This window comes from Siniperca chuatsi, linkage group LG6 (assembly GCF_020085105.1).
Source record: "Siniperca chuatsi isolate FFG_IHB_CAS linkage group LG6, ASM2008510v1, whole genome shotgun sequence".
In the NCBI taxonomy this organism is placed as follows: domain Eukaryota; kingdom Metazoa; phylum Chordata; class Actinopteri; order Centrarchiformes; family Sinipercidae; genus Siniperca; species Siniperca chuatsi.
In genome coordinates this window covers 27,981,331-27,999,491 of record NC_058047.1, presented here as the reverse complement: position 1 = coordinate 27,999,491, position 18,161 = coordinate 27,981,331, and the positions used below count along the sequence as shown (strand labels likewise).

At 39.1% G+C, this 18,161-nt stretch overlaps 1 protein-coding gene across 1 annotated transcript in view; it reads left to right on the top strand.

The window, feature by feature from the left end:
* LOC122877905 (inactive N-acetylated-alpha-linked acidic dipeptidase-like protein 2) overlaps nucleotides 1-18,161 on the top strand; it is a 586,509-nt gene that overhangs the window by 370,083 nt on the left and 198,265 nt on the right. The window contains exon 10 of the mRNA XM_044200096.1: nucleotides 13,331-13,474. Within this exon, the coding sequence (XP_044056031.1) occupies nucleotides 13,331-13,474 (144 nt within the window). The remainder of the gene's footprint in view (nucleotides 1-13,330; nucleotides 13,475-18,161) is intronic.

Sequence of the window (18,161 nt, the reverse complement as noted above, 5' to 3'; positions counted from 1 at the left end):
TGTGTAAAATCGGTGTTCACATTTAAGTGAACTGTAGATGCACCGCAATAGCATACAAAGTCAATGGAAAGATGCAAGTGGGCACAATAGATGTAAATTTACTTAATGTGACTTGAGCTGACACAAAGACATAGCTGCAAGAGTTGAAAGGTTTCAACTTGAGCAAAAAATGTATACGTTTCCCCGGGCTTTATGAATCAACTTCATAAACGTACAGAGATGAGAGAAAAGAGGAAAGAGATTGGAGGAAAATAACAGAGATAACTGGAGTTCCTTCTGAGTTCTGAGATCAGTCAGAGGCTAAGCTGGTGCACAAACACACACAGGAGCACTTGCGGTCAGTGAGTACATTTTTAGCTAGCCAACATCCAGTTTGTACATTGGCTGTTTGGGACAATTAAACACAGACTGCACAAACAACACAAATACACCTTTATGGTGACATTTGCTTGATAGAGTCAAGAAAGGGTGAATGCATGGGCCAACATGGAGATGCCGTCTGGTAGCCGTTTGCATTATAAATTTGCTTAATAGGAATTCACATCTAATGTCTGAGATTATGGAATAGCATGTAAAACAATCACATCTAATGTCTGAGATTGTGGAATAGTATGTCAAACAATGACATCTAGAGTCCCTTTGAGGCATCTGACATAATGAAGAACCTACTGTATGTGACTGGATTTAGAAAAAGGCATTAACAGCATTTTTTTTTTTTTTGCACTGACTAGACCGAACTGCCAATTCAAAGCAGGAAAGCAAGGAACTACTACAGACCAGATGAAACAAAAAAAATATAATAATTATATCCTAATCATTAAAAGATAAAACAGATTTCATTTTGGCATTGTCTCTTAGAGAAACTGAATCAGTTCCTCTCTCTTCTCTGAATCTCTCTCTTTGTGTCTCCATCCCTGTCTCTCCTTCTTCATCTCTTTCTGCTGGCGTGAGCTTAACAAAGTGCCTAATAGTGAGGTGTCACACATTCATGGGGATGAGAGAAGAGGACCCTCCTGTAGTGCTTATTAGCTGTGATGCATTCCTCTCCTCTGGTTTTTATCACTGTGGCTGAGACCATGTTATGCTTCCTGCCATCTCATTTGTTTCATGTCTAAAATTTTCTATCTCTCTGTCATCTGTCTTTCACTTTCTTTCTCATTCTCCCTTAGAAATATGCACATGCACATTCATACTGACACATACACAATGGACTCAAGGCCTGACTCAGCCAAGTATTGAGGCTACATGTTGTATCCTCTGTTTGTCTGATATGACATAATATGTTTAGTTTCATATATAGACTAATATAACATATATAGACATAACATGCTCTATATTATATGTTATGTTAACGGTTATTTAGGTCTGTAGACTTGTTTTTTAGAGTGGTAGCACAGGTCTCTTTTTAGCCATGCTAGCATGTTGGTAATGCTTGTCAGTCATTCTGTCTGTCGGTCAGTTGATCTGGCCACCACTTTGACAATATCTCAACAACTATTGAATGGATTGCATGCAATTTGGTACAGATGGTAGTATGGAATGTTATGACATGGTATGGTATTGTAGTGTGTGGTTGAAGTAAGTTATATTTTAATGTATTCAATGTATATTTTCATGTATTATACAATTACAGAAATCTGCATATTAAACACTATGTTTTAGAGAAAACAAAGAATACAAAGAGTACATGTTATACTACATTACCATCTCAGGGAACTCCTGCTGTCTCAGCTACAGTACATAAACCTCTTGAGTAAACCTTGCTGTCCCAGTAGTTTATTTCGTGAAACAGGTATCAGATGTGGCACACTGTGACTCACTGAGGCCTTTAAGCATTGCATCACTGTTGTCACAATAACTTCTTCTTTTAAACAAATTGAGTTTACTGTGTGAAAACATTATTACATTGTACTATTTGTCAATCAATAATGAAACTCAAAAGTTCAATAATATACCACAAAAACATCCATCATAACTTGTCATTCAGTTAGTCTCCTATTGAGCCTTTAAAACATATTTCATAAAACAAGAAAATATTCAGCCAGAGGGGTGTGATATTTCCACTAGATCCCAGCTGGCAGTGGGCGAGAGGCAGGGTACACCCGGTCCGCACGGGGCTGACACTTAGAGACGAACAACCATTCACGCTCACATTATGGTCAATTTAGAGTCGCCAGTTGACCTAACCTGCATCTTTTTGATATATTATAAATTGCTACCTTTTAGCAAAATTAATTATCCTAACTACTGTACTTAGGTTAAGGCTAGTCAGCAAATCCAATGAAAAGATCAGAAAATAATAAATTAATTTTACTACCATGAATTGTGTGTGTATCCAAACCCTGATATATCTTATTCCTCTGTGCCATAGAGCTCCATTGTTGTCCAAAAACTCTTAAAAACACATCAATAAGCCACAACGTTACACTGAGTGACATGTTCCTTCATTACCATGAACACACACACTCTAGTTTATTTTGACTTTTTAAAGACTTATGTCTTCAGTAGGAACAAATGGGCTTGGGGCTGAGAGCCACAGACAGGGTAGGGAAGTAAAAGAGTATTGAGAGTAAGACTAACACATTGTTGGTTTGGTGTTTTCATGGGATTTGTTGACAATAACAAAAATATAGAATAATGCCAGCCTTATCCCTTAAGTAAATACTATTATAGAAATATTATCACATCTGGATATTAAACACATTTTTTATAAAAAGACAGAAGCACTTACTCAATAGTCAACTGCACCAGTTTGTTAATTTTTTATCTTCCCTATTAGACTAATAACATTAGAATAATTACAATTGAGGAATGAAAATTGTTGCAGTGGCCCTTTAACAATACATCATGCAGTATATTGCCAGTGATACGCAGACATCATTTAGGTAATTTAGAGGTTTCTCTCAGTTCCTCAAACACTTACTTCTTGACAGTTTTTCATCTAAATGGTGTGATGATTTTCTACCTGCCCTGCACATTGTGGAGTCAGTGACTGGTCTTGCCTCTGTGAACATGTCAAGATGTCCGAGGCCTGCACTGGTCTACACACACATACACACAAAAAGAAACACTGGCCCTATAGAGCCAGTCTGACAATCCAGGTATCAGTTAATATCAGTGTCCAGTAATGGAAAGACTGATTTACAGAGCATGGACACTGCCCAGGTATTGATTTGTTGAGTTCTCGCTTTACTGAACATTCAGAGCATGGAGAAAAGAGAAGAATAGAAGAAGGCCTGGAGAAGGTTAAAACAGTAAAAGGAGAATGCGAGGAGGACAGTGTGTGAGGAAGGCGGAAAGGTGGGAAGAGTGCAACACTTGAAGAAAGGCGGTTAAAAATGTTTCACTGCTATGCAGTTAGATCTAATGTTATAAAACTCAGTCTTGTAAGAGTTAAAACATTTAGACCATCATGAGAATCTTAGCTTTCTGTTTAAAACCAGATTAAAATTCTTTTAGGCTTTCAGATTTCCTACATTTTACTCTTTGTTTGCTCTGATACACTAATTCAGGGTACTCTGAACACAATGTTGACCACTTGACATTTGCTACATTGTGGCACATGTCCTTCAGTTTCTTCATATATGGTTTGTGAGACTGTCCTCTCCAGAAACACAACATCTTAAGTGACCTATTTTTAGATTCAGTGGTCATTAAGAAAGTTGCGTGAAGTTTCATACAGTGCAGAAAAAATAAGGATTTGGAGGTCAAAGCGGATGAATGGTCATTAAATCAGTAAACATTTGTATAATGTTTTCTGTGGCTCTGGAAGCGCTTCATCAAGTCTGAAAAAATAACCCTGATGATATCAAGTTATCTCAACTTGGGTTTGGAAACTACAATATTATAACTGAAAGTCTGTGTTACAAATTGAGATTGTGGAGTTTAAAAGAAGAGGGTATTTATCAGGCAGGGAGGGTCTAGGTCAGGTTGCATTATGGGAAATGTAGGACCCAGTGTTTTTGAATCTTGACTTGGGAATAAAAGTCCCCCAATTTTATGGAAGTGTAATACTAAATACTACTGGAGTGGGGCACCCCATGTACCAAGACCTAGAGTCCTTACCACTGTGGCCCCTTTGCTGCATGTCATCCACTCTCGTCAGCTGCTCCGCTATCAAATAAAGGCAAAAAATAAATACTACTGGAGTACCGCTTTAAATAACCATCTTCAGTTCAAAATGTGAAACTACTCCCCAAAGTACAAGTGCTTGGAGGATTGGATCAAGACAAATGCAATTCTTTGCTCAATATTTATAAAGAGGCCACGCTGTAGCAAATGCAAAAGCATGGTCAGTTTTCACCATTAAAGATGACTCACATAATAGTGACATCATGCATGTAAACTGCCCTGATACTACTCTTCTTAAATTTCTTCAAGCAGTAAATAAGAATTAATTACATGTAAGAAACTTGTCAAGACAGGATTTATGTGGAATGGGATAAGGGCAAAAAACAAAAGACCAACATCAAAGACAATCATTCTCAAGCATCTTTTAATGAAGGGTTTATAGATAGGTCTGGAGCATGTGGTAATGAAGGGATGTGAATCTCAACGCAAAGTACTAGGGTCCTCTTCATCCTTCATATTGTTTGCACCTCAATATTGATGCTCTCATAACATTTACTTAAGATACTACTTGAATCTTAAAATCAAAGCTATTCATGGTTCCAGGAAATTAAATATTATTTTCCAAGACATCCATTTTTTTAACTAAAGGCAAGGATGTTTTTTCTTTTTTACATAACTATAGTTCTAAGTACAAGGGTGAACTAAATAATATTTGTTATTTTAATGTATAATGTTTGTTTTATCTTTCTTTTCAGTCACACCTCACAATGTCATATGCAATTTTGAGTAGTTAGGAACAATTATGACCCAGAGCTCCCCACAAGATGGTAGGATCAAAATATTCTTTTTGGAATGTTCTTAGCTGATCATAAGTTTAGAATATATGTTTACAACAATGTGTCATCCGCTTACTGGCAAGCATTAATTGTAGCTGTATTAACTAATATATGACCTATTGATGTTAATATTGAGAATTATGACCCAATCCCACCAGAAAGTGGCACAGTGAAATACATCCATTTATCTTCGTGAAATAAGCAGTGCTAGAGGCTTGGTGACATAGGGGCTATTTGCAGGGGATGAACAAGCTCAGTCAGTAAGGGGACAAGAAGTACACACGGTTTGTTAAAGAGACGTGTACCATCGACTGCTATCTCATACTGTCTGCAAACCAGTCCTCAGTTGTGGAGCAGTTTATATAGAGGTTACGATAGCTTCCCCTGTTTCGGATTTTCCAAGGTCAGCACTGTCAAATGGTGCAAATTAATGCTGTCTGGTCAACGGCATGAATTTGCATGTCTAAGTTCACTAAAGTTGAACTCAACAAAAACAACTTGCAAATCCAGTGAGTGCAGCGATTCCACTGAAATGTATTGATTTTGCTGCAAAAATCTTGCCTTTTTAAATGCTGGTGTGACTGGGCCTTTACACTGTCTCTGGGTTGTCATTAAGGCACCAGTTTTGGATTGGTAAAAACTCAGTAGCTTGTCAGTTTGTTAAGATGATGCTTTACAAGAGTGGAAACTAAAATGGAAAGTAATGCTCAGGTAATCATGAAGTAATGAAGAATCTTAGTAACCAATCATAATGAAGCACAACTTGAGAGGGAACAAAAATAATAACCAATGCGTGAGTTAAAATTATCTTCTTTTTTGTCCTCGTTTCTAAGTTATTCAAGAACTACTTATTAGCAATTTATCAATTATCAGTTCTTATCACTTATACTCCTTATTAAATGCTTAAAATTGTGTGTGTCATATTAAATGTTACCCTCTTTTCCAGCCTTGCTGTCACACTTCCCCTAAACCATTTTTCCTTCTTCCCTCTACTCCCCCACTTTCTCTACTCCACCTGTTGTCCTATTTCTTTCCCTAGCTCTGCATCTTTTTTCTCCTTCAACCTCCCACGTCTTCTCATCTCTTGTCCTCTTCTTCCCCTCTGCTCATCTTCTCTCAAACTTCTCCTCTCTTGTCACATCATCTACTGTTCACCCCTTGCCCCTCTCCTCTCCTCTCCTCTAACCTCATCTCATCTTTTCTCCTATCTTGTCCAACCGTCTCCTGACCTCTTTTTATCTTTACTTTACTTTATTTTACTTATTTCCCCTCCTCACTTTTCTCACCCCTGGCCTCTTTCTGTTTCCCCTCCTTGTCTTGTCTCCTGTGACATTCATGGATTATTAATCATCTTGTGTAGCTGGAATACTGCTTTGACACTCTGTAGCAGGAATGGGGTTCTATAAGGTTCCACATTTCTCAAAACCCGAAAATCAATAAGGTCTGAGCTTTTCGATACTGCTATCGATCCTGCTAACGTTATGACTCGAGAAACGTGAGTCATGTAATTTAAATCTAATCAATGGTGCACAAACATACATCGATTGTCTAATAATGTTTTTGAATTCAGTTGAATTGCCTGCCAACCGCCGTTAAACTAAATGAACAAGACTTAAATTGCCTCACACCCTTGTTCGCTTCATTTCTCATTTGATCAATTGGTTGCTTGCTAGGATGGCTGAACGTGCAAAGTGGTCAAAGGCTTAGCTACATTTCAGTAAAGCCAAAGATAAGGAGGAAGCGAAATATCATTTATGTTCTAAGTTCAATTCTTGTAAGGGGAGAACACAACGTCAATGCTAAAGCACCTTAACGTTACGCATCAGTTAAAGCCAAAATGCAGTACCTTCGACTGTCTTCGAGTCGGATCACCGCTAACTCTGGCTGCCATTGCGAAAAAATCATCCTCCTCCACCCAAGGTGGTCTATGCATGGTGTGCGCACCGCAACTTCCCCCAACTAGCAAGTCCCGTTCGTTGACGATAATAATTGATAATAATCCAAAAATATGCGATCTCTTAAAGTGACAGTACAGACATTAACCAATACTTTTGTGTAAAAACGAAATAGTTTTTGAAACACAAACAAAACAGTTTCTTCAATATTTAGCACATTTTACCAAATTAAAAATGTGCCACTTACCTTCTGTCTGATAGCAGAACATTTGGAGGACCTAATAATGAGTTGTGTTTAACACTAGAATGGCCACGACGGTCATTTTGACCGTTTTGAAATTTATATGTGCAATAACTTTGTTGAATAAAAAAATACAATCTTGCTGGTACCTGACTTTTCCTAAAAGTATTTGTATTTTTATTTACAATAGGTTTTATATAAATTAAACAAAAGGCAAAGAAAATATGATCATTTTTACCTATTTCGGCCATACGCGGTCATATTGACCGCAGTGACTTTCGCGCTATTCTATTGTTCTATTGTGCTGGCCCCACAGCACACACAGCTCACGGCCTTCTTGTGTGTGTTTGACGATGGCATGCTGAAACACATCAGGGACTGCACTGTGGCTGAGGCACATCAGCACCGTAGTGACAACTCATGACCTGACAATTTTGGCTAGCTGCGGATGTCAATTCAAAATCCATGCTGAACGGGCTCCGTTTCTGGGAAAAAGGAGACGCGGAGCAAAGATCAGCTCGTGGGAGAAAGTGTGGAGCTGAAACTGGGGGAGCCATTCCTGGGGAAGGGAAGAAATATTACCAGATAATTTCTTCTCTTCTCTGAAACTAGCCACCGCCTTACAGGCCAAGAAGACCAGCCTGGTTGGCACCCTGGGGAAAACTAAGCGTGAGTCGCCCCCCTCCGCAAAAAAGCAAGTGGAGCTGTTCAGCACATCAGTGTGCCATGTATAGATGCGACGTTCACCATCTACCAGGGAAAGCCGAGGAATAATGTATGTTTGCTGAGCTCCGTACACACAAGCGTGGGCATCACTGATGGGCTGAAGGCAAAGCGGGAGTCGGTGACACTGGTGTGAATATAGCGTATGCAATAATTACGGTTTACTATATGCGATGATATGAATATTGATAAATGTATAATTAAAGTTTTTTAAATGTATATTTTGGTGTTATTTGTTTTTTAAAAGATATCTTAACACAATAAATGCGTTAATCTCCCATTTGGGTAATTTATCATTAGAGATTATAGAGTTTGGAATCTAGCGGTCAAAATGACCGCTTCCGGCAATTCTAGTAAGTTTGGAATTCTGGCACTTCTAGTGTTAATGACAATGCCAAAATATGTTTAACATTCGCCAACTTCATTCATTTAGATGGTGGTCAGCTCAAGCTCACCCCATCTTTATTGTTGGACATTTATTGCTGCTGATATATTATTTTACTATTCTCATAGTTAAACGTTATGTTGAAGGGGCCCTGTGTATTTCTTTTTCAAATAAATGTCCAGCATCAGCAGTGTTTATTGAAAGTTTTCTGTTCAGAAATCAGTCAACAGTCACAGACTCAAAGTTAAGCAATAAAAGCAATACCAGTTCTGTTAAGAATTTATTTTCATCTCGTCTTTCCACCAAATTATAGAAAAGTATCAATAGTGGTATCGATAAAGACTCAGATCGTTAAGCAGTCTTGAAAATGGTATCAATATCAATAAAAATTCACGATCCCCATCCCTACTCTCTAGACCAGCCACAGAAAGCTATTGACTAGATGTTTGGTTTAAAGAAACCACAAGGGATTTTTCAAGGGTTGCTGAACTTGTTCTCACAGCTAAGGTTACAGTATAGATTATTCACAAACTTTGACAAAGTATAGATCAGCTGCAAGAGAAGCAGGGTAACAAAGTAACAATATGCTTAAGTTAATGGGGTATACAACATGCAATTGGCTGAGGAAATGAGATATTAGGCTCAAAGGATGCATTCCCTTGTTATGAGTTATGACTGTCGGTTAGGGCTGATTGCAGCTCCCATTTGTTTGTGAAGATATTGTAGTTTAACTATGACAAAGGGCAAGAAAATGCAACAGAACACTTTATTTTTCAAGTCAACAATTTCTTTATTCCATAATCCTATATTTTCTGAAAACACTGGGCAGTGCAATAACAAGTCTTGTGAAACTATATTAGGATACAATGAAATATAGTGTTGTGGTGGGACAAAGACAGGACTTGGGATCTGGTAAGGCAGGTTTTGTTATTAGCAAATAATCAAAGATATTTATTAATACAAAGTATTAATACTAAAATTATTAATAAAGATGGGAAACGAACAGACAGACGAAAACCAAAACACACAAAGCACACATCACTCATATTAAAAAGGCTGAAAATAACAAAAACACACTCACAACAGGCAGGTGTCACAGAGGTGTGGTTGTGACAGTCAAACTGGCTCACCATCATCTGGCCCTTTAGTTTTGTGAATCTTTAGTTCTTTTGAAGCCACAATTTTGCCTGTTAAACTTTCGCATTTTCATGCCATTTATACGTGACACACTATGTAAAAAAGTATTGAAATTCAGATGAGAACATGTAGTCTTGAAACAACAGTCCAATAGGTCTCCAGTAAACTAGAACTGCTTGTTAGGAACCACAATGACTATCTGTCAAAGACAGATAAGCATACTTGAGAAATCAGTTTTTATTTAATTTATCAATTCTGCCTAGTAGATTGTATATGTCGATATGTGGTTATGTGTGTGTCTGTATGTTTAGAGAAGGACTGCATCTAATGATTCATTTCATTATTAATATTTTCTTGATTTTTCTTGATTGACTGATTGATTGTTTGGTTGCTAAAATGTCAGAAAATTGTGAAAAATGCCCCAAATTTCCTAAACCCAAAACTGACGTCCTCAAAATGTTGTCTGACCAAAAGTCCAAAACCCAAAGTTTCAAAAATTGTTTACTATTCCAAAGATACCCAAGGTTAGTTCACTATCACATAAGTAAAAAAAAAAAGCAGCAAATCCTCACACTGAGAAGCTGGAACCACTGTATTGGCCAGATGTAAAATAAAATTGGGACTACAACCATGTCATTCCCAAGTCAGCCTCACAATCTGGACTTAACCTACCGTAGCAGATATTCACATTGATGATATGATTTAACAGGTAATATAACTAATGAGGCCTTTAATCACCTATTGGTTCCTTTTACAGAGTATGCCAAACGATTTAGTCAGGTTTCAGGTTTAGTTTTCCTTCTTTCTACCTTTGTTGTGTTTTCAGCAGTATGTAAAAAGTGTTATTTGTGTTATATCACTGGAGATCCTTGCTTATCAGTCTAATACGATGTGGTAAAACACAACTTCTGTTGGGTAACGGCATTGTTGTAGATACAATATTAGATACTTCTAGTGCTAGTACTGATATTTTTCTGTTCATCCAACATCCAAAGTTAGTATGAGATAACATTTGCATAAGCAGCACATGGTTTTGTATTGGAAAAATTTTGTTCAATTATGTGCCAGATCCTTTGCTATGGTAACAGTCTGTGCATGTCCTTCAATATCAATGAAGCCCTTAGTGGGAAAAAAAACATCATATTTTTGAACATGAAATCAAACATGTACAATTTAATTTTGTTATGTTTCAAAAATGTCTTGGGCAGAAACGTTTGTTTGTGTTGGTGGTTAAAGCCTACAAACATATACAAATTATCTTTATTATGATATGTATATTGCAGAATCAGGCGGTGTGTATGTGTGTGTGTGAATCTGTGTGCACATCTGCTTAATCTACTGTGTATGTGCCTCTATGCACTATGTGTGTGCGTCAGTCCACATGTATGTATGAAGCTCTACAGTGCTTCAGGCATAATATGATCTCTCAAGAGTCTCCTTTGTCTGTTTTATCTATGTATGTGCTCTTGCAGACATGGTTAAATGCTCCTTTTAATATTGGTTTTTATTTCTGTATTTATTTGTTTTATTTCTTTGTGCTGTACAAGTTAAGTGACTTTGGGCCCTACCTTTGTTGCTGTGCGACAACACAGGCGGTGTTTACCTTGATTAAAACGTGTGCAAAGAGAGTGTATTTATTAATCACCACACCCTCCGATCTACACTCACCCAACCCTTTTGTACTTTGCCCTGCTGCAGCTACATGAACCAAAAATATCAGGTGTGCTTGGAGATGCCCACACAGTCCATATACCCAAGACCTACCACTTTGTGCTGTTAGTTGCTTTGACACCTATAATTCAGTTCATTTGGTCCTGACCAAAGAAAACATTTATACATGTTTGTCTTTTGGTTACATGTCGCGTTTGTGGTCACACTGACTTATTACAAAAAACAGGAGATGTATCCATGAAGTCATGTGGACTGACAGGTAACTAGTGTGGTTATCAGATGGTATTGCAGAAATATACAGGTAGTTTTCTTGTCAGTTCACCAAATCAATTTAGTAGATGTGTTATTTTAGCATGATGTCAAAAGCATAATCACAAATCACAAAATCCTGTGGTTGGTTTATTTTGTTTTCACGCCACAAACGAATGGTACCTTCGAGTCAACTTAGTACTAGACCGAGAACCCCCTTTTTAGTCTTTCTGGTTGTCCGCACCAAGTCCACTTGACAGTCTTTACACTTGTCCTAGCAAACAAACCGAACCAGATGGGCAAACACCAAACGGGTTAGGTGTGAAAGTTACCTAATTGTACCCTAAATTTTGTCTTGCAGCCAGGTGAAACATAGCAACTCATACAATCTTAAACAAAAGATACATAATAAAATAAGTCAAACATGTAATTAGAACATATGTAAAACAAACAGAGAATTTTTGTGTCGAACACCAACCAGTAGATTTAAACATGAGCTTTTACGGGAAGCTGATTTAACTTATTTCCTAAAAGACAACATATTACAACCCTGCAGGTGTCTACACTACTCTTACCTGAAAAAACCTTAACACCTTATGGCCAAACCACCCCATAAACCTAGTGTTACTAGACAAATCGATTTCCTTCATAAGGTGGTATAATGGATTTAAGAAAAACAACAAAAACAGCCTAAACCTATTGCCCAGATCCTGAAGCCACAAAAACTAGTGCCTCATATGACTTAACATACTTTTAGTCACACAAAGAAACCGGAGTTAACATCACAGCTAGCATCACGCAAGTTAACGTTCAACAGAGAGACACAGAGGCGGACTGCTCAGGTTCAATTAAAGTTGCGCTCTGGCAGTTTCACAAACCAGCTTTCATAATCTTGAGTGACGGATCGTGGCGGCTTGGGATTGTTGGCTCGATCTGATGATGAAAAGCGGCAGGACCAGCCGAGAAGGGTGAAGACTGGAGCCCAAACACTGTCTGGGCTGTCTAGAGGGGGGGAATCCCTTCGGAGGAGCGGATGATGTGCTGATGAGCCCTGATTGACAAGGGAAAAGACTGCACCACAGTAAAACATCACAGTATGAGAATATGACAACTGCCAACCGGAGACCGTAACACAACAAAACCTTACTTCTTGCAGACATTTCTAATATCCACTACACAGAAATGCAGCATTGGCAACTGGAGCTTGACAGCAATGAAGCTCTGCTCCTTTTGATTTGTATAGTATATTGTTGCTGTAGGTAATGATATTCATCCAAACCCAGTACGTTGTGTGTGTATCTCACGTATTGTATGCATTCAGCTGCACAGGACAGTGGAACAGCAGTACTATGAACTGAACCTGCACTGACCTGAATCGAGGATTAAGAAGAAAATTTTATTCTCTTAACGAGGGCAAATTAAACAGTGCTGCCATCTCTGTTGCCCTGAGCAATGCCCACATTGGCTGAATGGTTTTGTGCAGAAAACTCCATCTCTATTAGCAAGCAGTCTACAAGATGATGGAGGAGATAGAGGATGGAGGAGAGAAGAGAAAAGAGAAAGAAAGAGAAAGACAACTAGGACATTATAACAATGGGAATAAAGTTAGCAAGTGCCCAGAAACATGCACACACCTTTATCTTGGATGAATTAAACCTGTGAAGGACAAATAATATATCTGGTAGCTAACTAACAACACTGAGATAAGAGTGCAGTTAATCTAAGTCTAATACAGTACAGCCATATTACTCCGATTTTATTGTACATATATCATTCAGTAGAAGAAAGTCTTATCAATTTCTTGATGTGATCTATACATTTCTACAAGAGAACCAAAATGTTTTTTTACAGGATTTTACAGGTACACACAATTAGCTGCCATAACAATGAAAAGAGACACTATAACTGTTGAATGTTATCAAATGTATCATAGGAAACAGAAAGGAACCCAAAACAGAACCTTGAGGAATTCCATACATTGCCTCTGTAATGGAGGAATTGAAATTACCTGGGACAACAGAAAACTGACAGTTACAAAGGTGAATGGCTGTCTCCTTTTTTCTGACTGCTCTTCTTTGACTTTCCTTTGATTCTCTTCTTGTATTTCTGTATTTCTCTCTAGCTGAGTTGTCAAGAGAAACTGGAGGAAGTCTGACATCTCTGTTGGTTCAGCCCATCTCTGCCTTCCTGGCAAAGACGTTACTGTCCTCTCCATCCACAGGGCAGGGAGACTCCTGTATTCCTCTAGCAATGCCTCCCAACGCAGGTAAATACACAAAGTACAGTATTACAGAGTTGCTGCTGACACCTTATTATGAATAATATCTTCACTATAATCAAATAAAAATATATATAAACCAATATTATATGCAACCATATAATTTAACAGTCTCAAAGATGAACAAGTCAAATATAATGGTCACAAATTAAACTCCTTCATAAATGTTTAATAAAGATAGACTCACAGGTGCAGTCTCTTCCTCTTCACTTGTTTGACCAGAAATTAAGAAATACATAGAGTGCATAATAATTGATGAATAATTACAATAATAAAAAGTTGACATAAGCTTAAGCCTTATGAAAGGTATGCCTACTGCATTGTAGTTTCACCAGTACAGTGTTACCTCTGTTACAGCCAGGGAATTTATCTGGCAAGTCTATAGTGCTGTGTGGACTTGTTGAAGGCTTAACACCATGTCCTCTGTGGTGTCTTCTGGGGGTACTAGGGAGATAAGGAGGACAGGGTCCCTGTCCTTCTACCACCAAAGTGAGAGGTGTATCCCCTGTGTTCTTGGTGGGTGTTGGACTCTACCAAGGTTGTACCCAGTTTTGTTTGTGATTTTCATTGCAGAAATTCATATGTAAAGTTGAAAATGTAAAGTTTGGTAACAAAAGATTGCATCTCTGCTTTTAGCTAATAAAAATGATGGGTTCCCACTTTTGAGTTTCAACCAAGCTGCTACCCCAAGTGAAGGTGTGCAAGTATTTTGTGCATGATTAAAGGTACAGTTTACATAAATGGAGCATAAGAATGACAGGAAGATCTCTGCTGCTTTTGTAGTGATACAGGTGCTATGCAGAACTATTGATGAAGAAGAAACTGTGCCTGAAGGCAAAGCTCTTGATACACCAGCCGATCTAAATTTCAACTTTCCCCTATGGGCTCACCCAAAGGCATAAGTTGAGGAGCTCAGATATCCAGGAGGAGTTTGAAATTAAGTCTTGATTATATTATCATTTGTCTTACAGATGTCCTGCTGCAATCCAATTCTAAGCTTTGTAGGGATCTCTTTCAATCATATAGAGTGCAGTAAAAGGGCATGTCACTGTCGTGTCTATTGCCCCTCTTACCTTTGAGAAAAATAATTATTCTGACAATTGATTAATCATTGAAGTCATTTTTTTAAGTAAAAAATACTAAGCATTCCCTAGTACCAGTTTCTAAAATGTGCTGCTTTTCTCTGCCTTCAGGCACGGTTGGAAGGAGAGACAGAGTCTGGTTCGGCTGCTTTGTAGGGTTCTATCTTTTGAACAGCATGTTAACGTCACTCTCCAGGATGGAGAGAGTCGTCATAGTGGTAGGGGAAGTTAGGTGGGCAGTTGAGAAGTGACCCTGCTGTAGTGGAGGAGGTGGAGCTGATGGGATGGAGCTGTTGGCTGGAGTCACTGGGAATGGTGTCAGAACTGTCCCATTGTCTTTCAAATCGACAGTAGAACTCATTCAGGTTATTGCAGATACAGATCATTAATGGAGTGGGGGGCTTTGGGTTTGTAGTTGGTGATCTGTCTGAGACTTCTCCTGACAGAAGCACAAGAATTGCTGTTGAAGTTCCTCAGAGTACAGTCATATTGAGGCTTACACCTGGCATTAACATGCATCTTGGGTGATCCGATCACAAGCAGACAGCTCCAAGTACGTCCAAGTTCACACCTGGCATTAGAATGCGTCTTGAGTGATCACTTGTGATCAGACCTCACTTTCCTGTTCTACATGCAAATAAACACGTACATCATTTCCGTTTGCAAAGACCAAATGCGTTGTTGTTTTTAACCTGAATTTGATGAATTTACTGATTATCAGACCACACTAGATAAACAAAAAACAAAAAAAACACCACAGGTGATCAGGAGTGTTTCTGAAGGCTGGGCCTCACTGATTACTGTACAAAAGCACAACTTTTTTCACTGATTTTGGTGAAACTGGATCATATTTTATGGAGAAGATATTTTCTGGTTTTCCCTCTGATGTCCTCGGCTGCTCTGGCTCAACTCTTTTGAATAAAGCATTTCACTTGTCGGACCAAAAAGTTGACATGGTCCGGACAAGTTACAACGTTAATTGTCAAGCCTTGCATGTTTCACTCATAAGTTTGAAGCTAGCAAACTAATTTTAGCTAACCCTGCCAGTTAGCCTGGAAGCTAGGATCATTCTTTCATGTATTACCGCAAACTGAAAACTTTTTTGTGATTATAAACTGATTTCTAGCCAGGCTAAGCCAATGTAGCTTGTTAGCAAATTTGCCACAAGTTGACATAACCAACTGTCCAGTAACATTGACTTAATGTTTGTTATCATTAGAACTTACCGTTAGCAGCATTTGCACATGTCACATAAATCTGCACCACATGTCAATCAATGACAGGGGTGCATTGTTTACATTCTGATAGACTGACTAGATGCACAATTGGGGGGAAATATCATGCATTTTGTAAATGTCCCATAGCCCACCACTAACATTTTGTTCCAGTCTCATCCCATCAATGAAAACAAAACATACATTTTGTCATAGTTTTTATTATCAAAGATCTATGTTTAACTCGTCAATGTTTGGTCTTCATCAGGGAAAAAAGGTCACTGACGAACATTTTTCATCATAGTTTTCATCCAAGCACGTACGAAGATCCTCCACAGCTTCAATGTTCCACTTCTTTGATATCCTCACAACAGGATTACAGAGCTTGCCTGTATGCATCAATCAGGTGGACCATAACAGAGTCAGAGTATCCTAGTGCAGAGCGGGGGATGGCATGATAGGGATTACTGATTGTAGTGTAACAATGATCCAAAGTGTTCTCCTTTCTGGTCAGCCATTTATTAAACTGTCTTTACTTGGGGAGTTCATGGCTGAGATTACCTTTGTTAAAGTCGCAGAGGATGATAGCTAAGGAGTCCGAGTTTGTCCGCTCCACACACAGTATCTGGTTAGTATCCACATAATGTCACAGAATGCCACATTCTGTCACATTCTGGTCACTGAATGTCCACAGAATCTGAACATTTTGGTCAAAGGTGCCCTACCTTTGACCAGAATGTCCAGTAATTCATTTTAATGTGACAAGAAATGTGGGAAATAAATCCACTGTTTAGTTATTCCCCTGATGTTCATATGCTATTCTCTGGTGAAAGAGCTCTGGGTACTACAGCAGAACACTGAATTAAGAAACACAACAAGACAATACAGTGTGCACCAACACACCAAGGCAGCCATTTGCTATCTTAGATCCCATCCCTAAAATCCAAGGACCACAGGACTTAATGATGACCTCTGTGATAATGAAGTTATTTGAGGGCCTTGTGCTGTCAAACCCCAAAGCCATAACCGACCCACTCCTTGATCCCCTGCAGTTTGTGTACAGAGCCATTAGGTCTGTAGACGATGCAGTCAGCATGGCCCTCTACTTAATCCTCCAGACTCTTCAGGAACCTATGCCAGGATCCTGTTTGTGGACTTAAGCTCCACCTTCAACACCATCATCCTCTGCTCTGCTGCAGGACAAGCTCTCCCAACTGAGTGTGCCTGACTCCACCTGCAGGTAGATCACAGACTTCCTGTCTGACAGGAGGCAGTGCATGAAGCTGGGGAAACACTTCTCAGATTCCATGACCAAAGCTGCAACCTTTCCCATCTGCTCTTCTACCTGTACACCAACAGCTGCACCTCCAGTCATCAGTCCATCAAGTTTCTGAAGTTTGCGGATGACACCACGCTCATTGGGCTCATCTTTGGTGGGGACCACTGGGACTCACACCTGTATGTGAATTCTGCCCCTGGACCCAACTTCCTTTTACCATTGGTCAGTCTGACTTGTGACCCATAATGTCACCAGGTCAACAAAAACCCGAGCTCACTGCCAGTGTTCTTTCTCTTTCCACTCTCACGACGCCCGTCGACGTCTGGGCCAGCGGTCCAGTCTCTGTGTAGTCTGCCCAGAGCTTACTCAGCAGAACTGATTTCTCTGATCTTACAGCAGCAATGTGAGAGCCTGCTAGATCTCTGCAGACAAATTTAACCAGCGGCTACGACGCAAAGTCTGCCCACTAACTACACATGCTTACAGGAGCATGAAGCAAGTTCACGCTGTGCTAACTTAACTCTGATAAGAACCAAAGACGGAGCGATCGTTTGCTCCGATCTGCAAACAGACACTGTAAAGCAAAGGACTTTTCCACAACGGAACCAATGGTGCTTTGGTGTGCTGCACCACAGCAGCACATAGCTTAACAGTGTTAAACTACGTGAAGCACAGGACTGTTACAACAATGTACTGATGTGTTTTTCTGAGGTTTATTGTTGTGATGTGTTTTCATCTGTTGGATCATTTGGTAGTCATATGCTAAAGTGATTTTAGTAACGTTATGCTCCACACAGACACAATCGTTGCATGCTAACTCCTTTTAACTTATCCATTATCTGACACCCACACACACATAGATCGTGTACACATACACCTCAAATTTGGCCTACACGATCGCACACAGCAGAGAGGAACTTTAAACCTCCTGCTTCACATGCTTTCTTTGGTCTGACCACATGTTCCTGCTCGTTCACGTGAGACATGCATACAGAGGCAGAGCAAAAGAAAACACACATTATTTCTGGCGCAGGCCTGTAAACACATTCTCACACACGTGTTTGTTCTTTAGTACATTTTAGTTAGATTTCACATAGCAG